This window comes from Anolis carolinensis, chromosome 4, assembly GCF_035594765.1.
Source record: "Anolis carolinensis isolate JA03-04 chromosome 4, rAnoCar3.1.pri, whole genome shotgun sequence".
NCBI lineage: Eukaryota > Metazoa > Chordata > Lepidosauria > Squamata > Dactyloidae > Anolis > Anolis carolinensis.
In genome coordinates, this window is record NC_085844.1 from 146,503,851 (window position 1) to 146,531,022 (window position 27,172).

Sequence of the window (27,172 nt, forward strand, 5' to 3'; positions counted from 1 at the left end):
ATTAGATATACAGTGGATACTGTACAAACCCCCCACTGACAAAGGGAGAGTGCTTTCTTTTCAAAACAATCTAGAAAGGTCAAACATGATTTAAAATGGCATCCCATAGTGCAGAATGCATTGCCACATTGATCAGGACTTCAACTTTGGAAGACAATTGGTGGCGAGCACAGTTGCATTTATTTGAAAGGGGAAAATGCTCTTCTGTACAGAAAAGCAGGACATCCAAGACTGTTGAGCCTTTGTTGCTGAGTAGTTGGAGTACTCTTTAAATTACACTGCAGTCTAGGGGTATACTGTCTGTTTCATTGCAGCTTATACTAAAACAGTGCAAAGCTCATTCTCTGGATGGTGCAGAGGAGCAATCCACAATCCTTCTGCACATCTACACTGGCCAAATGTTACCCTGTTTCTGGGTTTATTTGACTTGCTGATTCTAAAAAACGGTTTCCTCTATCAGCTCCAGAAATAACTGTGAGCCATGAAGCAAAATACAACAAAATCCACCAAACAATAATGCATTTACTGGCCAACCAAAATGCACAAAACTTTGGTTAGTGTTATCTGTACTTTTTATCTTGAATGTTCTGTTCTGTATGTTTTTGGCCTTTGTCTAGCATAATCAACATATTGACTGATGTAAAGGTAAGGCGATTTCTTGAGAAACTCAGTTTTTTCTGCCTAAAAAAGGAACAGCTAGTTTTGCATAGGACATGGATAGCATGTACCTTAAGGGCAGTTACTTTTCTTTTGCAAATGGAGTTGAAATGTTACCATCTGCCTTTCTTCCGCCTGGCCAAAAGGAAATGGCAGCTGTTCCATTAAGATCTTTCAATACAATCTTAATTGGCAGTAGAAGTAACACTTGAGACAAAATCTACTATACGCCTATGACTAACATTGCCTCTTTTCCTTTCCTGTATGATTTTTAACATCTTTGCCTGGTGAAGAAGCCAGTGGAGCGTTGAAAGCTTGCATTTTGTGTATTTTGATTGGCCAGTAAAGGTATCAATGTTTTGTGAATTTGGGATTTGGTTGTATTTTGTTATTTTTTATGCCCCTGTGGAAGGCTTTCCTCTGCTAAAAGGTTTACTTCACAAGAAAATATCCACTGATTTCTGCTTTTTTGTTAGGCTCTGTGTTCTCGCCTTTATTTCAGTTGGAGTTCTGTGCTTTCCATAGAGCCGTGTAGCCTCAGGAAATTGTCAGGATTATCTAAACATGATATCACACCAATATTGAGAAAAATGTACCCGTTTCAAAGGGAGGTTCCTTTGCCATAAAAGCAAAAACTGAAAAGTTTCACTACATTCTTTCTCAACAGTTATTTGCAATCTCTATATTAGCATAAGTGCAGTTGTTAATAATAGGAAGTAAAAAATAAAACATAACTACAAAGCAGAAAAGAACATGGGATTATATTATTCTTTTCTGATATCATAATATATGTTGTATACACAGTTACGTGCATCATTTGGGGAACTTGACCAAGATTTCCCAGTATTGAAAAGTGGCTTGTAATGTGATGGAGACTGTACAGAGGTATAATGCAGTTGAGAACTTTTAATTCATGCTGATTTTAGTGAGAAAATATGTGCTCAACAATTTTGAAACAACAGGATTTGATTTTGACTGAATAGTTCCCATTAACTTTTCTCAGTACGTCATACATCACAGCATACATTTTGGGTTAAACCAAACATTGTACTCATAACACTTTTCCTTTTCTCCAGCATTCTCTGCTGCCCAGAAATTAACTCTTTGTAGTTCAGGGACACATTATGGACTACAATAGGATCCCAACATTCTACTTGCAGAAGTCTAACATTTGATCATAGTTATAATTATTAAATTTGTGTCTTTTCCCCTTTAATTTGTAGGTCGCTCATTCCACAAGTAATTCTTGTGAAGCATCATTTGCAAACTGTTGTGAATCAAATAAATTTCTCATAGAAGATCTAAGGTATTTTAAAGTGATTTTAGATTTGGTAAATGTGTTCTGAATGACAAAAGGAACATACACTTCTATAATATTTATTTATTTATTTATTTATTTATTTATTTTTGATAGATTAAAACTAAAAATGAAAGAAGCAGAGGTTCAGAAACTTCAAGGAGAAGCTATGGCCACTAAGCTACAACAAGAGATCTCTGAAAGAAATGATGGACGAAATTTACATGGTCTAGAAACTGAACCAGTAAAACTAGGTGGAAATCAATCAGGTAAGCAGGGTGATGATGGGTTACAGGCAGCATGCTGCTTCTGTAAAACAGTCAACCTGAAATTATATGGGTCTTGTACTATCTTGCAAAGCTGCACCCTACTGGCAATAATTCATAATATAAGAGACAATGAGGTTTTGTAGGTTAGAGAGGGTTATTCACCTATCGCTAGAAATAGCAGACTGTTTTATTTGCTGGTGCTTCATAGGTGCTAAACTGTACAGCCTTTCCCCCATCCCCAACAGCCAGTTTTAATGCAAATGCTAGTTGTTGAAAGTGCTGAAAATTCTGTGTAAAATATTTTTGCCAAGCTCATATTTTTACCAAACTCCAGCTCTCAGTGTGTCTACTAAATTCCTTGAAATGATTGACATAAATGAAAGTAAGTCTTAAAGTGGAAATGATATGTGTCCTCCGGAATTTCTAAACTGCTGCAATGTGGTACAATCTAAACTTGCTCTTTCTATTGTGCAGAGAGTAAATATCAACAATTGGAGCTTCTCAGTAAACAGTTTGAAAAGGAGAAGCACAAATTAAATAGACAGTTAGAAGAACTGCGGACTAAGTTGGAAAAATATGAAGAGGAGAATTCTGTTTTAAAAGACAGCATGACCCAACGAACTAGTCAGTTTCAAGCAATACAGGAAGAGCTGTTGGAGAAAGCTGCAAAATCTATTAGCTTGGAGAAGGAAGTAAGTGGAAACAGAGAGTAGATATTTCTCTCAGGGATTAATTCTAATTATATAAAGATGCACATTTGCTCTTTGGAGATTGTAGGTGCTTTTCCTTTTAGAATTGGAAGCCAACTAATAAGAAGTAAAATGGAAGGTAACAATTTGTCCTGACTAGCATGATGGGTGGGTTTCCTTCTCAGGATATGGGCCCCTTCTACACTGCCATATAAAATTCAGATTATCTGCTTTGAACTGGATTATATGGCAGTGTAGACTCTTATTACCCAGTTCAAAGCAGATAATATTGATTATCTGCTTTGATAATCTAGATTATATGTCAGTGTAGAAAGGGCCGTAATAGACTAACCTGTGGAATAGCAACCGAATGGGCTTTGTAATAATTCCTGAAGGTTACCTGCTGTAAAATGTTAACAATTTGGTTATTCTTGCAGAGATATTACTTCTTTCATTTATAGTCCCCATGGAATTGTTTAGCTTAAACTGGTTTCCTACCCATCTATAACTCACTTGGACGCTTTCTACATTGACATATAATCCAGATTATCAAAGCAGATAATTCACATTATCTGTTTTGAGTTATATGAGTTACACTGCCATATAATCCACTTCAAAGCAGATTATCTGGATTTTATATGGCAGTGTAGAAGGAGCCTTGGAGGCTTTTCAAATATCAGATTATCCAAAGTTGTTTATGCCTCCTGTAGCTAACCCTGACCTATTACAGTATCAAAGAGTCCTGTCCCTTGTGTAAAACATTGTGTGTATTATCTTACTTTCAGGCATAATAGCTCCTTGCTGGCTATTTTAATAAAAAAAAAAACCAAGTATGAAACATCCATTTATGAGGAAAGCAGAGGGTTGTGAATTTAATTATACTGTGAGCAAGAAAAACTGTAGCAGGAATTACATTGCATGACATCAGTGAGGTCTTCAGCTGTCTCATTCAAACACCTTTATGTGAGAAGGGGCTTATTTATATAGGATGGAGAATGGATACTTATTATTTTAGTCCTGTATATTTGACACATGTATTATGCTCTATACAGATAGCAAGGAAATCTTCTCAACTTTCTACCCTTGAAAAACAGTTGGAAGAAAAAAGAGTTGCATATACAACTTCAGCCACAAAAAATACTGAGCTGGAACAGGAATTAGTGGTAAAACTCTTACAATTTATTCACACAATTTTTAGGAAGAGGGAGGTGTTGTTACATATGTGATGTTATACAAAATACTGGCAAACATTCGGGGGGGGGGTCAAAACATGCCTATAATATAATTTCTAAAATGTAAATTGTTTTTATGAAATTTGTGCATAAAGCATTGAGTAATATAGATACTATTTGAGTGTCTTTATATTGTGACTTGGTTTATAGAAGGAAATAATAACTGAAAGTTCAAAAGACTTTTTCCCCAATCATCAATATATAGATACCAAGAATTTGGTTGTTTCCTAGGAAGTTAAGTCTAAGCTTCATAGCTTGGAAAGAAACATCAATGAGGAACAAGGTCATTTCTCTCTGATGTTAGAGAAAACAAAGATAATCCACCTTGAACAGTACAACGAAATGGAAAACCAGATTGAATTAGTAAGTGTTTAGCTTTTATAACATTATCTTCTTACCATTTTTTCGGCTCCTAAAGAAATGATTAACAAATTAGTAATTATAGAAGAGGCAGTGTTTCTGTCATCTTCCTTTTGTACTTAATGTATACATGCAGGCAGTCACATGTGTGGACTGTCATGAAATACAGATGTCTGATGGTTGCTTCTTCCAAATTGTTTTATGGGAGTCAGAGCACCACACTGTTGCACATATCAAGAAATATGTTTACATTCAGATGGATATAATAATGTGGGGAATGCGTCCCACTGAAAACTTATCACATAGAGCAGTGATGGTGTTTTCCCTGTTGGTTTTTGTGTATTGAGTGAATCTTATGGCATTTGTTTATGTTTATTGGGAAATGATTTGATATAGAAGAGTGAACAGTCCATGTTTTTGAGGGGTTTGGGGCAAAGAACCTCCATAAATATCTTTGGAGTCGGGATAATGATTAAATGTCAGAAAAGGGGCAAAGATTGCAGTGCAGTGAGACGGACATGCTTGTAGCACACAGTTAATAGGGAGTACATATGATCTTTCTTCCATTTTCAAAAAAGACTCAAACTGTGTTCCAAGGAGGACATTTGCTCTGTGTTTTTACATTCAACATATCACATTGGTAACACAGAACATATGCCTGTTAAACTTCGTTTGCACTTTATTAAAAAAATTAGTAAATGTAAAGAATTAGCCAGCAGTTAATAGATGCTGTGTAGGTAATCATCATCATCATCTTTATTTGTACCTTGCCTCATTTCCCCATGGGACTTGGGACAGCTCACAACAAGAATAAATAATGTAACATATAAGAAATAAACAAATAATAACACATCAAGCAATATAAGTAACAACCTAAGTAAGTTAAAACACATGTAAGTTAGATGAAGATGGTGATGAATAGTTGCTAAAATTATTTGTCAGTTTTGGAAAAAAAAAACAAGAGGTGCTGCACAGGGAATATATTTCTTTTTCAATGCAGCTTCGGTCTCAGCTAGAAACTAAAAAGCAACAGTTCCTGGAGCAAGAGAATACACTGTCTATTTTGCAGCAAGATATTATATCTAAGCAACGGCAGATTGGATCGCTGGATCAGCTTTTAACAGAAAACAAGGAGGTAGCATTTTAACCTGTCACACTATGTGGACATGTGTTTTTTTCCTATTATAATTATTTTTAGAATTGTGTTCAGTTATTTTGATACACTGCTACTTACAAACTTTCAGCAGCCTTTCAAAATGTATTGGCATAAAGAAGGAGAGGTTGATGAATCTGTCTCCAGTAATTCTGTAGTAACATGGGTTTTGCCTTGAAAAGCCCTGAAGTTGAACTTCAGGTGCATACTCTTAAATAATTCCCAGATAGCTATAGTGGTGGCAGCGACGACTTGTACCTAGGATCTTAAAAGGGCTAATGCTGGTCAGATCTGCCACAGTAATTATATAACTAGCATTCATATACCTGTTCTTGAAAGCTGGAAATAGATATCCAGGAACTTTTGAGGCTTTTTGTTTCCTGCTCTTTCCCCAGTATTTTGGGCTGTCTGTGCAATGAAGATCACAGAAAACTGGATTATAGACCTACTGAACCTCACACCACTGTATAGGGAATGTGAAGCAAGTAAGGCTCTAAAGGCAGAGAATTTTTAAAGGAACGCTGGGGAAAACAGATTTAAAAAGAAGTGCAAGAGATGGAAGTTCTTCCTTATGACAATAAGGAAGGGGGAGCAGGCATGTTTTCTGCTGCCCTAGAGACTAGGACTCGGAGTAATGGGTTCAAATTACAGGAAAGAAGATTCCGCGTGAACATTAGGAAAGCCATCCTGACCATAAGAGCTGTTCAGCTGTGGAACTCTCTGCCTTGGAGTGTGGTAGATGCTCCTTCCTTGGAGGCTTTAAAACAGAGATTGGATGGCCATTTATCAGGGGTGCTTTGTGTCTTTCCTACATGCAGGGAGTTGGTCTGAATAGCCCATCTGGTCTCTTCCAACAATGATTGTATGATCTACAGATTTGTTTTCTCCTAAACAATAGCTGGGCAGGACTAGGTGTTGAAGATTAGTGAATTTATTTTCATAGATGAAAAGCGTACCTTAAAAGAAAAATTATAACTTTTTATTTATTTTTTGCTATTGATTCTGGATACCAATAGGAATTGGAGCAACAAAAAAACAGGAAGGATGAAGCTTTAAGGACATTGCAAGGACAGCTTGCTGAGGAAACAATCAAGGTACAATAATAATAGGCCAATATTAGAGGATAATATATTAATAAATTATTATTTTTCTTTATTTAACATGGTTGCTGAACATGCCACTTTATGAACTAACAGCAATACAAGACAGATCACTGGGCTGAAAACTTACAGTCCAAATTCAATGACTGCCAGCAAAATGGAAGAGGTAAAGAGAACATGGGAGCAAGAATGGAATAATTAAATAGGCTTAGGAAAGGTGCATTTTAAGGTTGGATTTGAAGGGGGAAAAGGTATTGTACCTCATAGCTGATGAGTGGAGAAAGAATTACACATCCCTGAAATGTTATTTTTGTTTAAAACGGAAAGGCACTTTTTTTTTTATTGACGTACACCATTTCTGAAACTCTTATAAAGGGTCTTATTTATTGTAGGCTTAAAAATACTGGTCTACTATATCTCAGAGCAGATGATGGTGATGATAATTTTATTTATTACCTGCCTCTTCTTTCAGCTCGAGGTGGGGCCCAACAGAGTTAAATACATCAATGCAATCATATATTGAAACCTAGTTAAAATGCAACCATAAAAGCATATATTAAAACATACAGATATTAAAATACCTGAGACACAAGTTAAAACATTATAAACAATGTGATTTAAAAGTCATAGTTCAAACAGACTTGGTAGGCCTACCGAAAGAGATAGGTTTTTACTTGTATCTGAAATTCTCACATCTGATTTTGCTGTCAGATCTTTTCTAGATGGCCATTCCACAGTTTTGGAGCGGCCGATGAAAAGGTCATCTGGATGACAGTTGCCAGTTAGGTTCTGGCTGCTTGGAGTAAGCGTCCCCCAGAAGATCTCAGTGGAGGAGTAAAGACAACACATTTCCAGCAGAAAAGGAAACAGTTCAGGGAGAGGAGGGACTGAAAGGGGCTGGTCTTCCAAATGAACCAATGAAACAGTCCTGCTTTCCATCTCCATCTCAGACTGATTAACTGAATGCTGTTTGCGGATAACAGAGAATGGGCCAAAGGGGACTAGGTCCTCATCAGAATTTGTAGAATAGTTAGACTTCTTCTACCTTGTGCCAGGGACATTTTGAATCCTTGAAGTATTCTTATAAGAAAGCCTCCTATTGCTGAAATTCTTTCTTCCATCACCTGTTATCTTAAAGGTGAACTAGGACTGAATGATTGACTCTCTTTAGTATAGGCAGACCCCAAGTTACGAACAGTATAGGTTCTGTAGGTTTGTTCTTAAATTGAATTTGTATGTAAATCGGAGCAGGTACATTTTTAAGTACAACTCCAGCCATATATGTCTACTCTCTCTCTCCCCCCCCCCTCTAGTAGAGTTTCCATAGCAAGCCACACATATACATACATATATACATACATACATAAAGGGGAGGAGGACTTTGAATAGCATAGGGAAGAGTTAACACCCCTGTGGTATTTGCTTTTCTATCTGTGCCCTTATTTAGAAGATTTCCCCATACTTTCTGTCCCTATGATCACTGGGTTTTGAAACAAAATAACTTACTGTGGAAATAAGGATTGTGAGAAAGTTTCATTGGAGACACCTTTTCTCCAGGAGTGGATTTCCCGTTCCTAGTGGTAGATTTCTCTCACTTCCTATTGTCTTGTGTGTGTCTGTGTGTCTCGTTTCCACAACAAGCCAAATTTATCAAACTTCAGTGTTTTATATATATATATATATATATATATATATATATATATATATATATATATATTTATTCTGGAGGAAACTCAGTCAAAGGAACTTTTGGATGCAAGCCACATATTTGTTCAGAATAGAAAATTGACTTCAGCTAGGATGAAAAGCTGTGTTTATTTATAGCAGAGGGAAGAATTCATCACCTCTCTTATGCAGTGATTCCCCAACTCCTGAGTCTTGTGTTTCTCCTGCAGAACACAAAACATGGCTGTATAGTAGACAGGAGCAGTCAAGAAACAATCAGACAGGTTTCTATAGTCCAATGCACAATATTATCCTTCTCAATGAAAAAAAATCCTCCAGAAAGTCCTGGAGGATGCTTTTTTCATCATACATTTAGTTATAGGAACATACCTGGACACCCTTCAGCTGTTCAGTGAATCCTGCAGGAGGGAGAGCGGGAGATGAAAAATTGTTACCCTTGGGCAAAATTTTATGTTCTTTTCCCATGCAAGATCTCAGCCTATATTATTTCTGAACAAATATTTTTTACATTTGAGAAGTAATCTGTTATCATAACACAGATAAACATTTTTGATAATTGTTTTTAATACTCAAAAATTTTAGGTGTTAGAGAGCAATTTGTATTTTCTCAGTTTTTATTTTATGTCTTCTATGTAACCAGGTCAAACAACTACAGACAGCATTAGATATCTGTAAGGGAGATCTAGCATTATACTTAAGCCATCTAGAAGAAAACAAACTGTTATTTGAAAAGCAGTTGAAGAAAAAGTCTGAAGAGGTAAACTTTCTATTTCTGCTCTTAGTTTTTGGGGTATTGTCATTTATTTATTTGTTTGTTTGTTTATGGTATTTCTAGCCCGACTCCGGAGGGGACTCAAGGCGGCTTTACATAAAAAGGTAGCTATTCAATGCCTTGACAACAATACAGCGTTAAAAGACATTTAGCAAATCATTAAATTCAAGTAAAACAATTAAAAAATTTAAAATAACAGTCATAATTTCTTCGTGGCACTATTTTACTAGAAGGAACTATGAGAAAAAAACATCCTATATGTACGTCTTACTGCAGCTGCATTACACTTAATAATAATAATAATAATAATAACAACTTTATTTTTATATGCCGCCTCCATCTCCCCAACGGGGACTCGGAGCGGCTCACACGGGGCCAAGCCCAGCAAATCGCATAACATCATAAAATCAACAGTTAAGACAACAAGCATCACATTAAAAAACTAATTAAACAGGTCATAGTTTAAATAAACATAATTTGAAGCAAAAATATTAAAACAATCATCGAAGCCCTTAAAAGTCCAATATAGTAAATGGTAACTGAAGATAAAGTATATCACAAAAGTGTCCAAATATTTCTGAAAACCAGAACTTAACATTTGTATAAATGCATATTTCTTAGATCTCCTCATAATTTCACTCTAAAGTATGTTTCCCAGAAATATAGTATGTGCATTGGATTTCACCATGTTGAAATTCAGTGATAAACACTATTTATATACTGTAATCGACTGCTTTTTTTTAAGGATAGCAAAATGAGAGCAACTGTGAATACACTTCAGTTTAAATATATCTTGTCGTATCGTATTTTCAGGTGCAAAGGTTGCAGAGAGACATCAAGATCAAAAATGATAACCTTCAGTCAACCACTGAACAAAACCACGTTCTGCAGCAGGCACTCCAACACCAACAGCAAATGTTGCATCAGGAAACTATTAGGAACAGTGAATTAGAAGACAGTCAAGTAAAGCTCCAAAAACAGGTGCATTCTTTAGAGTTCAAATTACTTTTGATTATGTTTTTGGTTTCCAAGTTTTTGTGAAACTATTACTTGAATCATATTTGATTTGTACATGCCCAGTGAAATATGTCTTTTGTCAAGTGAAGATTTTAGGAGCAAAAGATGTTCATGCTGTGGTATAAGTTAGTCTTCAAAGCTATTTTGCATGGTAGAATGACTAAGGAGTTATTTCTGGAGGAACATATTTTGGATTTACGCAAATAGCTTTGGGAATGTGTGACACTACTTATTATCTTTGGCCTCAAGGATATGGAAGGCTAGCATATGCAAGATTGTGAAAGTGTTACCATCCCATGCTTTCTGAACCTTGGTAAAGATTCTTTGCCTATAATTATAGTTTCACAGTTTCAGAATAAGACCTAGACCCACCCTCCTGTGTTCACTTGGTGTTACTTCCTGGTATATATTTTTTACAATCAGCCATTTAAGCACCTTTATGCTTTACTAGTTTGAATGAGGTTTGGGTTTGCTTTGTATTGTTTCTGTCACATGGAAGTACAGATAATTATGATTACATGTTTTAATTAACTTTATTTACAGTATAGCCTGATTCCCCCCCCCCCCCCAAATCAGGTTGTAAGGTAGCTTATAAATTAATACAAATACCGTATTTATTTATTGCATTTATATACCGGGTTTCTCACCACTGGGGGGACCTAAGCGGTTCAAGGCATAATCAATGGCAAAATTCAATTCCTCACATATGTAAACATCAAATATCAAATCAACAACATATAACAATAGAATAAAACCATTAAAACTATAAAACTATGATAGCAATCACAGACACAACATAAAACTGTGATAGTAATCATAGACACAACATAAAACATTTAGGCCTTGCATCAATCCCAGGTGTCTTTCCATATTTCTGTCATTCGCTGAACCAGGTCTTTACTTGTTTCCTAAAGGTTATAGCTAAAAACATTAAGAAGTTAACATTAACGTATAATTAAGTTGTCAATAAAATTAAAACATACTAAATTTAAATAATAAAATATTATAAAAATATAATTGATATCATTAAAATATAATTTGTTCTAATTACCTCTATGCAAATGGGATTAGGAAAAAGTTGCCTGTCTACAGTCCCCATGCCATTAACTCCATGTTAATAATTGTAAATTTAATGACAGTTCTCTACAATAACTGGTCAGAGATTTTGTTAACTGTTTATTAAAAAGAATTATGTTCCAAACACAAGAGTTGTTTTTTATTTTCATAATTTTATTCAGAAATAACTAACACAAAAAGAAAGAATACAAACCAGAAGACAAAATACAAAGAGAAAATAGAGAAGAAATCAATTTTCTAATATAAAAACACACTACACTACAACCACTGAACATTGACTACATACAAATCTAAAATATCTACTCTAAGGGCTTTTACATTCTCTGCATAATGTTTTTATTCCCTCAATTTTCCACACCCATTAAAAGAAAAAAACCCATTCCTTTCCCTGTATATTTGCTAGGGATGTTAGATGATCAACTCGAGAGAAAATGTGGGAGACTAATGTTAAATATGGGTGATCACAATATGAAAGAAAATCTGTAGTAAGACTTCCTAGTGGATGTTCACCAGTAGCCCCCATCCAACATGACAGAGCTATGACAAATTTTTGTCATCAACTAGCAAAATATTGTAGAAACCAGACAACAAAACTGAGTCTTGCCCAAGAAAACTTGCAGCTATGATTTCTATCAAAAGTGTTTCTATTATGTATTTGCTTGGGGTGAATGCTTTCACGACCAAAAAAAAAATGTCCTTAAAAAAACTTTCACCATAAGAAAAATATTTTGCAAGGTCACAAGGTTGAGTATACTTATGCCAGGTGCTGTGGGATTGAGCTGTACCAAAATATTAAAACTGTTGGTTTTTAATTTAGTTATCCAAAATAGAACAAAAATATCAAATGCAGAAGGAAAATTTAGAAGAAGAGCTGAGAAAATCAAACGAAAAACTCCAGTTAGCCTGTGAAGAAGCTGAAATGAAAAGACAAAAAGTATTGGAACTAAGTGGCACTATCAGGTATGTTCAGGACATTTTCTATAGAAAAGGTTTTTTAATAATGTGTGTCTGTGTAGCCTGCAGGTTACATGTAATCCTGTCAAATTAAAATATTGTGACACAATCAGAATGAAAAACCATGACACTTGACATTTTTCTAGTATCACTAGAAAAAAGGTTTTAGAAGATAAATGTTATAATGCAATCTAACACAAGTCAGAAATAAAAATTATAAACTTACCATAGAATTTATGCCCTGGTAAGTACTCAAAATAATATTTGTTCAACATACCCTCCTTTAGGTTATTTGTTGTTCTTTCTCTTTATTTAGGCAGATAAAATTAGAGATGGATCAGTGTAAGGAAGAATTAATTGACATGGAGAAAGAATTGGTGCACTTAAGACGAGATGGTCACACTAAAGCAATGCAGCTGGGCCACATGGAAATGGGTTTGGAGCAGAAATCCTCAGAACTGAATAAAAAGACACAACAAGGTTAAGCCTCTTAGTAAGCCTTTTGTGAATGACCGGAGTGGTCATGGAAGATGTTTCTACTAGATTGTGTCATTTACACTGAAATAGAAAAATATTATATATATATATTTATATATATATATATGTATGTATGTATGTATGTATGTATGTATGTATGTATTTTTTCTAAAATGCCTTGTTCCAACAAGCATGCATACTTATAAACTGTTGAAATTGTGGGTTCTTCTTTCTGTTGATTCAGGTGGGGATGAAATGTAACAGTTTATGTAAATTATTTCAAAATCATTTAACGCTGAAGTGAGTAAAATGGTAGGTGTGACTCTCTAAAGGTTATTAGCTGTTAGCAGCAAACTATACAGCATGGGTCACATGATTAGCCATTGTTTGTTTTTCTTTACTAACTAGTAGCTGCTAGGGAGGTAAGAAATTGATCAGCCGCCTTGAGTCCCTCCCCCCCCCCCCCGTGTGTGTGTGTGTCTGAGAAGGATGGGATATAAATGCTGGAAATAAATAAATAAATAAATCCAAGTTGCGGTTGCTAGATGACAGAGAATTTATTCCTTGTCTTTTGCTAAAGATGTTATCTTTTTTATAAAAAAAATCTCCAAAATGACATTTTTTCATCATTCATTTGCATTAAGAGGTAAAGCCTCCAAACTTGCCCAGTGCAGTCACCAAAGACAAAACAGACTGAAAGTCCAGTCATAGTTTGTGATAAATCGTATTTGTGATATTTTGTGATATTTTGGAATATTCCGCATCCAGTGGGTGTGCCAACATGTATGTACATTGGATATTTTATAGCCTTTATGTGAATTGGTGGTTTTTTTACTTTGGAATTTTATATAGCCTTGGAGTACCAACTTCTAAGACAGCTAAAAAATTGAATATAGCTCTTTTTTAAAAGTTAAATCCCTTTTTTTCCTTTCTATATTCACAAAAGTGAAAGAGTTAGAAGACAAACTTCTTGCAAGTGAGATGCAGCGAAAAGAAGCTGCACAGAAAATTGAAGTTTTAGAGAATGACATGCAAAATGCCACTGGTGAATTAAAAACTACTTTGAGACAACTGCAGGAACTGCGGGAAATGTTTCAGAATGCACAGATGTCTTTGGAGGAGAAATACGCAGCTATCCAAGATTTAACAGAGGAATTAAGGTAACTAAACACATTATTAATCTGCATTGGTAATATAATTAATTCATTGGAAATTGTCAGGATGGGAATGGAGGAGCAGTCCACTACAATTGAGTTATGCTTTGCACACAAAACTCTCAAGGACTTCTCCCCCTTCCAACAATTCTTGCCCTTCATTCAAAGAACGTTTAAGCAGGGTGCTATATTCCCTTGCAGAAGCGATATTCCATTTTGAGCAAGAAGTGCCTGGAACAGGGACAGGGGAAGCTGAGGAAAAGTGGTGGAGGCAGCAACAACACATTGTGACAGAGTTGGTGATGGTGATCAGCTCTTCCCCTCCCACAGTCATTTCATGCCTCTTACCTCAGTCGTCCCCCAGTTTCCAGAACCACAGGGAATAATAATAATAATAATAATAATAATAATAATAATAATAATAATAATAATAATAATATATTTCTTATATCCCGCCTCCATCTCCCCAAGGGTACTCGGGGCGGCTTACATGGGGACAAAGCCATAAAATCAAGCATAAAAACAGTAGAAGTTACAAAATTTAAATACATAGCAAGAACCAAACAATTTTAAAACTTTAAGATAAAACACATAGCATATCAGTTAGACAGGGGAGTGGGGCTGTTTAGGATTACATGGGAGGGGCTGACTTGTGCAAACATGAATAGTGGAACCAGTGTGGGGTAAAGTGCTAGGAGCTGGCAAGGCGATTTGGACTGTATGATGAAAGTGCAGCTGATTATTCTATATAAAAGCATTAGCAATGAGAAAACAGCTAGCAAAACACGAGATAGAAAGGACTCAAAAAGATTTGATATTTTTAAATAGAGAATGAATGTGTTTGAATGCACTTTTCTGTCTCCCTCGCCCCACTTGTCTTCATTTTTTCTCCCCTTTCATACACTCCTCGGTACAGCAAGCAAGGTCTGGCACTTGCTCCTTTAAAGCTGTTGTCAGAAAAAGGTGCTGTCGAATGCTCACTTCTATCTCGATAGAACCTAACATGAATATTGCCAAGCTGTTTTTCCTTTTGGCATCTCCTTTATCTAAAAGGGATATGGGTGGGAAGAAGGCCCATGTTGCCATTTTCCCTAGTCCCACATGCCATTTTACCCTTTCCTGAAGGTAATGCTGAGAACAGATAGTGCTCAAGGCCCCAGTTTATCATTTCTTTGATTTCACTTGGACTATTGTGAGTGGAATAACAGTTGACATCCATCAGAAGCATGACTAAATTTTATAGATGCCACAGATAAAGAAGAAAACAAAAGCATATAAACAAGAAATTGCAAGCCTATGCACTTCTTACAGGAATAATTTATTTAGTCCTTACCCCAAAGAAACTCCCAGTGAATTCCACTGGCCAGTTTTCAAGGATTTTAGTGCCACTCCCTTTTTATCAGAGATTAAATTTTAATAGGGTATGACTGGTTTTTTTCTAAATAGACTTCTAAATAGTGTCTTAATTTTCATAAAAGTAAATACTGTTGAACTGAGAAAGAAAGGAAAAACCTTTATTTTGAAACTACAATTCCAGAGAATGCAAGGATGAACTTGAGGACAAAAAACAAGACCTTCTTGAGATGGACAAGATATTGAAAGAAAGAAACTGGGATTTGAAACAAAGAGCAGCTCAGGTTTGAAATTTATTAGAACATTTTGTTTAATTAGTATAATTTTATTTATTTATTTATTTATTTATTTACAGTATTTATATTCTGCCCTTCTCACCTAAGGGGGCTCAAGGCGGATCACAGAACATACATATGCGGCAAACATTCAGTGCCGTTTATACACAGACAAGACAGACCATTGTACATAGATGGAGGTATATATAGGCGTTTGCTATCTTTGGCATCTTGGAGGCTTGCACTCGATTCCGGCCACGGGGGTGCTGTTGCTCCATCTCCCTGCTGAAGAGCTTTGTTCATAAACATCCTCCCCACTTTTAAATACCTCTCCGCTTTTAAGCGGTCCCTATTTATCTATTCACATTTTGCTTTCGAACAGCTAGGTAGGCAGAAGCTGGGCTAAAGGCCAGGAGCTCACTCTGACCCAGGCTTCAAACTGTCAGCATTTCTATTGGCAAGATTTACTGCAGTTGGTGGTCAGTCATACCTCACATAACAAAGCCTCCAACAAAGTCCCTTTTTACAAGTCTTTTTTAAATACCAGCCGAGCCCTGTTTTCTTTCTCATCTTCTCTCATGCTGGAAGTTTTTTTCGTAGCATCAGCATTGGCAAGATGGTGCAGGAGGGCTGGAGGAATACAGGCTCGTGCTGTCCGGTTGCAGCAGTCTGTCTACACTTAACAATACAATAAAGCTTCAGCTGGGAAAGAATTTGATTCTACTTTAGCCAATCCTTTTATAGCTGTGTGGGCTTGCCTAAGCCTAGCAAAATAGCAGCTGAATCCATAACCCCTTACTGAGAGGCATGAACAGCAAAATAAAGAAAAAAGAGAGGAGGAAATATGCCTGCCTCACCAGCTCCCACTAGCATGTTAGAAAATCATAGATCTATAGGTGTGTTCATCAAATTGGAAATAAGAAAAGTGGATGCTGTTGAAATGACAAATTATCCCTTGATGCATTTTGGAAGAAGCCTTCAGGTGGTCTACAGAGGGTACAAAATGTTTTGATGTATTTTTCCAAAGTTTATCTAACCCAGATGCTTCATTTCACATGGGCATATTTTTAATTTTGAATAAAAACTTTGCCGAAACAATTAGAACTGCTCTTCTTTTTTGTGGTGAAGGAACCTATCCCTATTTGTTCCATGTTATTTCTGCCTCTGGTGCTAAGTTTTCTGTTAAAGAAGTCATACCAGGAGCACATTGATTTTGTTAACTGAGGTATACCAGGTTTTTTGAAGTACAAGTTGTAACTATTTAACTGGTATGTAATTCCATAATTGATGCTAGTTTTCTTCTCACATTTGTTTTTGGTTGGCATTTTGGCTTTCTTTTTTTCTTCCTTTCTTATGTTTAAGGTCACTCAGTTGGATATGTCAGTTCGTGAACACAGGGAAGAACTGGAACAAAAAATTACTAAATTGGAAGAAGCTTTGGAAAAAGCAGAGTTGCAGATCAAGGAATGTAATAAACAGGTATTTATTCAAAATATTTATACAAACAATTGAAACAGTGAGCCTGTGTAGCTCACACACTCCACATTTTGACATAAGCTATTAAGTGGAGGTTGTTGAAACTTCTAAAATACACATTTTCTTAATAATTTATCTTGTGGTTTATATCTTATCAGATTGAGAGTTTAGAAAGCAAGCTAGAGCATTCAAAAAATGAAATCAGTGAGAAAGAGTTTAACTTACTCCAGCAAGATCAAGAAATAAGCCGTCTTAAAAAAGAAACTGAAAGAAAGCAGCAAAGAATAACAGATATTGAAAAAGTAAGTCTTTCTAAGTGTACATTTTTCTGTCTCTTATCTAATCACTGAGCAATAAAAGAAAGAAGACACATTTTGTCCTTTTGTATGAGGTATTTAACAGCATAATCATTTGCATGTCTCCTCAAAATAATTAAGTTCACCAGTACTGTCACTCAAATACTTTAACATAGGATTACAGTCTAACTGTGTATGTTTCACTAATCCGTGCATGTTTTCAAAGTAATTATTCAGAGAACAAAGAGATACACTTTTAAAAAAACCTGTAGAGTTCAATTACTGTGTCAAAATGAGCAAAGAGTCCTATGGCTCACTAAAGACTAAAAAAAATACTAAATACTAGCTGTGCCCGGCCACGCGTTGCTGTGGTGTTGTCTGGTGGTGTTGGTGATAAATTGTTGAGGTAGTGGTGGTATTGAATGTCTGTTGTATGATTGTCTTTATGTTCAGTATGCATTTGGTTGTTTGTGTACTGTGAAAGTGGTGAGGGTAGAGGGGGTCTATGTCCCTGTGTAGTATTGTATAGTATTTATACGTTGTCCATGTGTTGTGAATGCTTGGATTGTGTCCTGCTGATGGCCCTTAGGGGTCTCTCCAAACTCTTGGAGTCTATGCTTCTATTATTATTATTATTATTATTATTATCATCATCTTCATCATCATCATTATTATGTAGAGGCTGGATGGCCATCTGTCAGGAGTGCTTGGATTGTGTCCTCCTGCATGGTAGAAGGAAGTTGATCTGGATTATCCTTAGGGGTCACTCCAAACCTTAGGATTGTATGATGATGTTGTTATTATTATTAGTATTAGTATTGAGAGGCTGGCTGGCCATCTGTTGGGAGTGCTTGGATTGTGTCCTGCATGGCAGAATTGGGTTGGACTGGATGGCCTTTAGGGATGTCTCCTAACTGTCTGATGCTATGATTCGATGTGTATTATTATTGTGCAGATATTGGATAGCCATCTGTCAGGAGTGGTTGGATTGTGTCCTCCTGCATGATATAAGGAAGTTGAACTGGATGATCCTTAGGGGTATTTGCTAACCTTAGGATTGTATGATATTCTTCTTCTTCTTCTTCTTCTTCTTCTTCTTATTATTATTATTATTATTATTATTATTTATTGAGAGGCTAGGTGGCCATCTGTTGGGCGTGCTTGGATTGTATCGTCCAATGGCAGAGCTGGGTTGGACTGGATTACCACAGTAATTATTTCTTTTCTTTTTTTAAATAATCTTTATTAAATTTTCCATTTACATATTAAAATATAGATATAAGATAATAAGCATGATTAATAGTGAGATAGAAAAGGAAAAAGAAGAAAGAAGAAAAAAAAGAAAGAGAAAGAGAAAAGAAAGAAAAAAGAAAGAAAAAGGAGAATAGAGAATATATATAAAATAAATTGGACTTCTGGGCATCTTCCTGGAGATTCCCTTCCTTTTCATTCTTCAATCTTTTCCTTGTTTCATTTCGTTTCTCTGGAGTCCTTCCTTCCCGTCTTTCATCCATTCATGATGGGGGGTTTCCTTTTTCATCTTCTGTTTTTTAATATTTCCCTTCTTAGTTTTCATTTTATCCTGACTTCCTTTGCTTCTTATATTATCTTTGTTTTTGTTTATTTATTTATCTATCTATTTATTTATTTATTTATTTATTTTCTTTTATATATGTCTCTTGTCTTTCCATTTTTATTCTATAGTCTTGCTGTTTTATTTATTTTTATATTTATTTTGATTGTTTTATCTTTCTTTCTAGGTATTTTGTTACATTGTCCCAATTTGTTTCTTTTATTGGATTTCCCTTACTTTTTGATAGAAGGAAAGTAAGCCTATCCATATTTTTTATATCTTGTATTTTTTTCAACCATTCTTCTTCTTTAGGGATTTCAGGATTCTTCCAAATCCTCGCATAGCATATCCTTGCTGCCGTCGTTAGCAGAAATAATAATTTATCTTTATTTTTTTCTAGTTTTTGTTCCGTTATTCCTAGTAACCATATTTCCGGTTTCATTGGCAGTTTTATCTCTAATATCTTTTCTATGTCTCCCCTAATTTTCTTCCAATATATCTTGGCTTTTTCACATCCCCACCACATATGGTAGTATGTACCCTCAATCTTCTCACACTTCCAGCAATTTTTTATAACATTTTCCTAATTTTTGTGGTGTCATGTGCCATCTATAGGCCATCTTAATCCAATTCTCCTTTAGATCTGTTGCATAGCTATATTTCAGTTTCTCCCTCCAGATTCCTTCCCATTCTTCTTTCCTAATCTTCCTGCCTATATTTTCATTCCATCTGGTCATATGTGATTTTTCCTCCTCTTTTTCTGTTTCCCATTCTACTAATTTTTTATAGATTTTTGTTATTATTTTTCTGTCTGTTTGTGTTATTTTTTCCCAAAATGTATTTTGCTCCTCAAATCCTACTTGTTTGTCTGTCTTAAAATGTTCTTTTACCTGCCATATCTGATACCAGGAAATCTTTTTATTTATTTCTCTCAATTCCTGTTGGGGTCTCATTTCCCATTCTCCATTCTGTTTTACTAATAATTCTTTATAATTTGGCCAGTTGTGCCATCCCAGTAGTCTTCTCTGCGATGCTTCTAGGGGAGAGACCCATAAAGGTGTTTTGTCATATAATTTCTTTTTGTATTTTTCCCAAATTTTAAGAATTGCTGAGCGTATAAAGTGATTATTAAATTCTTTCTCAATTTTGGATTTCCCATACCATAGGTATGCGTGCCATCCCAATCTTAAATTTATTCCTTCCAAATTTAGCAATTTATTATTTTCTAATTTTGTCCAATCTCGTGCCCACATTAGAGCCGATGCTTCAAAATAAAGTTTTAAGTCTGGTGTTGCTAATCCACCCCTGTTCTTTTCCTGGATCATATATTTCAGCTTTATTCTCGGTTTCTTTTTTTGCCATATAAATTTCATTATGTCCCTGTTCCACTCTTTAAGGGTCTTTTGATTTCTAATTATCGGCAGATTCTGAAATAGGAATATCATTTTTGGTAAAATACTCATTTTTACACATGCTATTCTACCTAACAGTGACAGTTTTAACTTCCCCCAAATCTCCATTTCCTTCTTCATCTCTTTCCACTTTGTTAGGTAGTTATTTTCAAGTAGCTGAGAGTTTTTCTGGGTTATAATTATTCCTAGATATTTTATTTTGGGGGCGATTTGGATATTCCATTTTTTCATTAAAGTTTCTTGTTCCTTCTTTGTTATATTTTTGGTAATTGCTTTCGTTTTTTCCAAATTTATTTTAAATCCTGCTACTGCTCCGAATTCTCTTATTATCTCTAGCCATTTTCCTAATTTTGTGTCAGGGTCTTCTATTACACATATAATATCATCCGCAAAGGCTCTGATTTTGTATTCATAATTCTGTATTTTTGCTCCTTTCAGTTCTTCTTCCTCCCTTATTCTGTTTAATAGTATCTCCAATGTCAAAATGAATATTAATGGTGATAAGGGGCAGCCTTGCCTAGTTCCTTTCTCTATATTTATATCTTTCGTTTCTCGGTCGTTAATTAGAATTTTTGCCTTTTGTGAGGTGTATATTGCATCAATTGTATTTTGGAAATAATAACCTATATCCATTTCCCTTATTAATAATTTGAAAAAGGACCAATTTACATTGTCGAAAGCTTTCTCAGCGTCGAGGGCCAATAAAAGAACTTTTTTTTTTATTTTTTATTTCATAATATTCAATCAAGTCAATAATGGTTCTTACATTTTCTCTTTGGTGTCTATTGGGCAAAAACCCCGTTTGTTCTTCTTTTATCCAGTTTTTAAAAAAGTTTTTAAATCTTTCCGCTATTATATTGCTAAAAATTTTGTAATCCAAATTTAATAGTGAAATTGGCCTGTAATTTTTAATTTTTTCTGGGTCCGAATTTTCTTTATGTATTGTACATATGTTTGCTTGTTTCCATGTTTCCGGCATTTTTGCAACTTCTCTAATCCTATTCATAATTTTTTTCAAGTATGGTATTAGCTCTTGGCCGAAGGTTTTATAATATACTGCTGTTAGCCCATCTGGGCCTGGGGCCTTATTAGGTTTCAAATTTTGTATGGCCTTCTTTATCTCCTGCTCTGTAATTTCACTATTTAGTTCCTCTCTTTGTTTTTCTGAGATTTTTGTCACTTTTCTCTCTTCTATGTATTTCATTATTTTCTCCTCGTCTATTTGTTCTTTTTGGTAGAGTGTTTCGTAAAACTTTTGGAATTGGGTTTTTATGTCTTCCTCCTTTGTATATATTTTGTCCCCTTCTTTTATTTTTGTTACATATTTACTTTCCTTTCTTTCCTTAATTCTATTAGACATCCATCTTCCCGGTTTATTTGCATTTTGAAAGAAATCTTGCTTTATAAATTTCAGTTTATTAGCCCTTTCCTCCATTATCAAATATTCCCTTTGTTTTTGTAAGATTTCTATGTTCCTCTGGATATCCTTGTTTCTTGGGTTTGATTTTAACCTAGTTTCTTCCTTTTTTATTTCTTCAATTATCTTGTTCATTTTTTTTAATCTTTCCTTCTTTTTAATTGCTTTTTGTTGAATAAATCTCCCTCTTACTACTACTTTGCTTGCTTCCCACAATGTAAATAGGTCTATCTCTGTTGTGTCATTTATCTCGAAATATTCTTGTATTACTTTCCTTATTCTTTCAATATCTTCCTCTTTCTTCAATAGATTTTCATCTAACCTCCACCTCCATTCTTTTTTTTTTTTGTAGAATATCTCTAATTCTAATGGGCAATGGTCTGAATCTAACCTTGGCAATATCACTGTTTTTCTTATTTTTGGCATTAAGGACTTTGACACCCACGCCATATCGATTCTCGACCAGCTTTGGTGTCTGGTCGAGAAAAAAGTAAAATCCCTTACTCCTTCATTTTTTATTCTCCAGCTATCCTGAATGTTTAATTCCTTCATCATGTTCATCATTGTTTTTGGTAAATTTCCTATATTATTTTTACTTTTCCCTTTCTTCGCTACTTTACTCCTATCTATTTCCCCCTCTACTACACCGTTGAAGTCTCCTATTAATACTAAATGTTCATATTCTTGATCATTAATACTGCCTTTTAGTTTTTCTGTGAATGCTGACTTTGCTCCATTAGGTGCATATATGTTACATATTAACATATCTATTCCCTGAATCGTTATTTTTACTCCTACGAATCTACCCTCCTCATCCTTAAAAGCTAATTTAGCTGGTATTCTCCTTTCTACATACATCACTACCCCCTTTTTTTTTCTAATGCCGAGGCATAAAAGCATTGTCCCAGTTTTTTTTCCTCCAGATATTTAACGTGTTTTTGGTTTATGTGGGTTTCTTGGAGAGCAATAATCTGGTATCTTTTTTTCTTTAGCTCATTAAATACTTTATTCCTTTTTGTTGCCGAATTTAGTCCGTTAATATTGTTTGAATAGATTTTAAGTTCACTCATATTTATCTTCGTCCTTATCACCCACTGCTTCTGTCTCTTCCTCTTCCTCCTCTTCTTCTCTCATTCTATCCTCTTGTTCCTCTTCCGCCTGTCTTTCTTCCACTTTTCCTAGATTCGTAGATTCCATGTTTTCCCTTAGGTTCAGTCTGCATTCTTTTATGGCCAAATCATCTTTTTCGGGTGACTCTATACGTTGTCTCTTTGGTTTTTTCTTCTCTTTTTGTTTCCTTTCAGACTCTTCATCCTTCTCCTTTCTTATTGTGTTGTAAAATTCTCGGGCTCTTTCTTCTGTTGTGATCCAATACCTTTGACCTTTATACGTTGTCATTAATCCTTCTTCTCTTTCCCACCTGTATCTCGCCTTCTGTTGCTTCAATTCCTCTGTCAGGAAGGTATATTTTTTCCTTCTATTTATTATTGTATTTGGTACTTCCTTCAATATCGCTATTTTTGTCTCTTTGTAGAATATCTGTTTTTTGTTATTTATTCTCAATATTTCATCTCTTGCAATTTTCTTTGTAAGGTGTACTATCACGTCTCTCGGCGTTTTGTTTCTTCTTGAGAAATTTGTGTTAATCCTGTACGTTCTGTCCATTTGTACTTGTATCTCCTGTTCGGAGCAGTCCAGAAGTTTCATTAGTATCTCTATTCCTTTCTCTCTTATGTTTTCTCCTGGCTCTTCCGGTATATTTCTCATTCTTAATTGATGTTCCAACTCTCTTGCCTCCATGGCTTCTTGTTTTGCGTTTATTTTTCTTTTCTTTTCTTTGCGTTTATTTTTCTCTTTCTTTTCATTTTTCAGATCCTTTATTTCCTGTTGTAATGTTGTAATCTCGCTCTTCATTATCCCCAATTCTTCTTTAATCTCCTTTTTAAAATCCGACATTTGTTCCTGTTGAATTTTTTGGTATACGTCTTGCTTCTCCTGAATTTTCTGAATCTCTCTCATCATGTCTTTCATCATATCCTTCAGGTTCATTTCCTCATTCAGGGATGGTCTTCTAATTGCACCTCTTGAGTCTTTTATTTCTCTGTCTGATTTAAATTTAAATGTTGCCATCTTGTTCTCTGAGTATTTTATTTATTTATTTTTCTTCAAATATTCTTTTCGTGCTAGTAATAATTAATTTGAATATCAATAAGGTTAGTTAGGCAAAATTTCCACTCGTGTATGCTTTCTTATACAGTTGCTTATTTTGTCTATCCGCCCCTATAAGTCTTCCCTCTTTTTGGTAGTTTCACTTTAGTCGTACAGTTCCCCAAGTTTCCTGTTATACTTTCCTCACTTTCCTCCGCTTACTTGTGTCTTTATATCTCTTTGTATCTCTTTATTATTGGTCTTTCTTTCTTTCCTCTATTTCCCCTTGGGGGACCTTTGTCTTTGCTATCTTGCCGTTTCTTTTGGGAAATTCCCAACTCCTATTTCTATTATTTATTTAAACTTTAGTCTTTCCTTAGTCTCTCCTTCTTCCCTACCCAGAATTTTTTTTTTCCCACTTTACCTTTCGGAGATTCACCTTCTCCGCTTCTCCCCTTCTCTTTTTTTTTCCTCCTCTCAATCCTGCTGGCGTTTCCTGCCTCTTCTTTGTGGGTTTCTTCTGTTCTTTCCTTTTACTTCCGCCCTTTCTGTCTTCCCCTCGTCTGAGCTTCTTCTGCCCTTCTTCACGTCGCGTCCTTTCCCTCTCCCCTCTCACGTGGTTTCCCTTCTGCGTTGTTTCCGGTTTCTTCCACCGGGGCTTTCCGCTGCACCTCGCTTTGTTTACAAGAAGGAGGGCTCTTATCTTATCTTCCCCCAAGGTCAGTACTCCGCCATCTTCCTAGCTTTGATTTGTTGTTTATTTTTAGCCTTTTTAGTCCTTAGCCTTAGCCTTAGCCTTGGCCTTTAAGTCTTTTTCTTTTCCTTTCCTTTCCGATCCTTAAGATTGATTAGTTTCTGCCATAGCACTAAGCAGGAAAGCAGGTAAGCACATACGCTATGTGCTTTACTTCTCCACAGCTTTCCCCCCCTCCAGGAAGGCAAGTCTTCTTCCTACTCTCTTCTTATTCTCCAGAGAGCTAACCCCCGTTACGATGCCCCTTAGTTAGATCTTAAGTTTCATTTGTCGTTTCATCATTTTTCCGTTAAAACAATGCGCCCGGTCGGCAATTCCTGCTGGGGATTTCTCCCCCGCGCGCTTTCCACCGCGACCCGCCTTAACCAATGGGTCTTTTGCCGGGTCCCTTTTGGAGCCCACTCTTGAGGAATGGGCCCCTTCTGGGTCCGTCGGCTGACCCCCGGTTTCCGCTGTCCACCTCACCTTAATCCATGAGGTGGAGGGAGCTATTGCTCTACCCAGTCGCCCGGTTTCAGCTGGCACCCTCCGGAGAGATCTAAAGTGCCTATCTCGCCGCCATGCCTGCGCACCGGAAGTCAATACCTTAGGGGTATTTGCTAACCTTAGTATTGTATGATATTCTTCTTCTTCTTCTTATTATTATTATTATTATTATTATTTATTGAGAGGCTAGGTGGCCATCTGTTGGGCGTGCTTGGATTGTATCGTCCAATGGCAGAGCTGGGTTGGACTGGATTACCACAGTAATTATTTCATATTACAGTACAATCTCACTTATCCAACATTCGCTTATCCAGTGTTCTGGATTATCCAACGCAGTCTGCCCATTTATAATCTTATATTATCTGCTTAGAACTGGATTATATGAGGCCCCTTCTACACAGCTGTATAAAATGCACACTGAAGTGAATTATCTGGCAGTGTGGACTCAAGATAATCCAGTTCAAAGCAGATAATATAAGATTATAAATGGGTAATATAGCTGTGTGGAAGGGACTTGAGTCTACACTGCCATATAATCCAGTTAAAATCAGATAATCTGTATCTTATAGGCAGCGTGGAAGAGGCCTAAGTGAGGCCGAACTGTGCCTGTCCCCTGGGCTGAGTAGGTTGCTAGGAGACCAAGTGGGCAGAGCTTAGCCTTGTAACTGGCAGTAATTGGCTAAAAACAGTTAATCCTCTACCTCTAATTAGGACTTTATTTTTCTTTTTGTTGTTTGAACCTAGAGGCATGGATGAGGGGTTGTGCTGCCAAGTTTAGTGTTTCTGGGATGTGTAGTTTTGTTGTTTTGTCCTAGGCCGAAATTTCATAACCATTTTATATAGAGAGATTTTTGTAAGCCTTAATTAATTTAATCTATCACACAAAACATTTCTCTGGAATGGTATAGGTAAAGGTAAAGTTTTTCTCCTCACATTAAGTCTACTCGTGTCTGACTGGGGGTTGGTGCTCATCTCCATTTCTAAGCCGAAGATCCGGCATTGTCCGTAGACACCTTCAAGATTATGTGGCCAACATGACTGCATGGAGCGCCATTACATTCCCGCCAGGGCAGCACCTATTGATCTACTGACAGTTGCATGTTTTCGAACTGCTAGGTTGGCAGAAGTTGAAACGAACAGCGGGAGCTAACCCTGCTCCCCGGATTCGAACCGCCGACCTTTCGGTCAGCGAATTCAGCATCTCAGCAGTTTAATCTGCTGCGCCCTTAGATAAAGGGAATAGAATGTAAGAAGCATACACTATGATTATTACATTAAAGACCATATGTAAAAGTGACTACACAAATGTATGCTCCTGGAACATTTTTTAAATTGAATTAAACATGTCTGGAAAGAAAAAAGCAGATATTCAGAGATAGATTTCCTGTCCAAAATTGCTGAATTCCAATTTTAAAATTAAGTTCTATTACAGTAGAGTCTCACTTATCCAACACTTGCTTATCCAACATTCTGGATTATCCAACGCATTTTTGGAGTCAATGTTTTCAATATATCGTGATATTTTGGTGCTAAATTCATAAATACAGTAATTACTACATAGCATTACTGCGTATAGAACTACTTTTTCTGCCAAATTTGTTGTCTAACATGATGTTTTGGTGCTTCATTTGTAAAATCATAACCTAATTTGATGTTTAATAGGCTTTTCCTTAATGCCTCCTTATTATCCAACATATTTGCTTATCCAACATTCTGCCAGCCCGTTTATGTTGGATAAGTGAGACTCTACTGTACCTGTAACTTGAATAAGGATTTTTTTTTTTAGAATTTCACTACAGGAGTTAATTACATCTATCAAAAATCTTTTGCAAATACGTAGTCACTACAAATTTCTTTCACATTTGGACTTCCTTACAAAGACTGCTCTGGTATTTTCTCAGAGAAGACATAAGTGGGCTTCTGACAAATACTAACTTTCTGTGAACAACCTTGCTGCATACAACCCCCCCCCCCCAGCTTTAATACAATTGCAAATGCAAACTTATGGACAAAGGAGACATGAGTATTTAAGCTCAGTCATATGCAGCTTCCCAGTATTTGGGGGTGACAGCCACTGAAGTTCCACAG

At 35.8% G+C, this 27,172-nt stretch overlaps 1 protein-coding gene across 5 annotated transcripts in view; it reads left to right on the top strand.

The window, feature by feature from the left end:
* Positions 1–27,172, top strand: part of ccdc18 (coiled-coil domain containing 18) — a 45,731-nt gene that overhangs the window by 13,481 nt on the left and 5,078 nt on the right. For all 5 annotated transcript variants that reach the window (XM_008109167.3, XM_062979534.1, XM_062979533.1 and 2 more), the window contains 15 exons: positions 1,881–1,963; positions 2,072–2,223; positions 2,698–2,915; positions 3,965–4,075; positions 4,376–4,507; positions 5,505–5,639; positions 6,674–6,751; positions 9,084–9,200; positions 10,029–10,196; positions 12,127–12,269; positions 12,580–12,743; positions 13,687–13,900; positions 15,432–15,531; positions 16,885–17,001; positions 17,157–17,300. In XM_008109167.3, the coding sequence (XP_008107374.2) occupies positions 1,881–1,963; positions 2,072–2,223; positions 2,698–2,915; positions 3,965–4,075; positions 4,376–4,507; positions 5,505–5,639; positions 6,674–6,751; positions 9,084–9,200; positions 10,029–10,196; positions 12,127–12,269; positions 12,580–12,743; positions 13,687–13,900; positions 15,432–15,531; positions 16,885–17,001; positions 17,157–17,300 (2,076 nt within the window). The remainder of the gene's footprint in view (positions 1–1,880; positions 1,964–2,071; positions 2,224–2,697; positions 2,916–3,964; positions 4,076–4,375; positions 4,508–5,504; positions 5,640–6,673; positions 6,752–9,083; positions 9,201–10,028; positions 10,197–12,126; positions 12,270–12,579; positions 12,744–13,686; positions 13,901–15,431; positions 15,532–16,884; positions 17,002–17,156; positions 17,301–27,172) is intronic.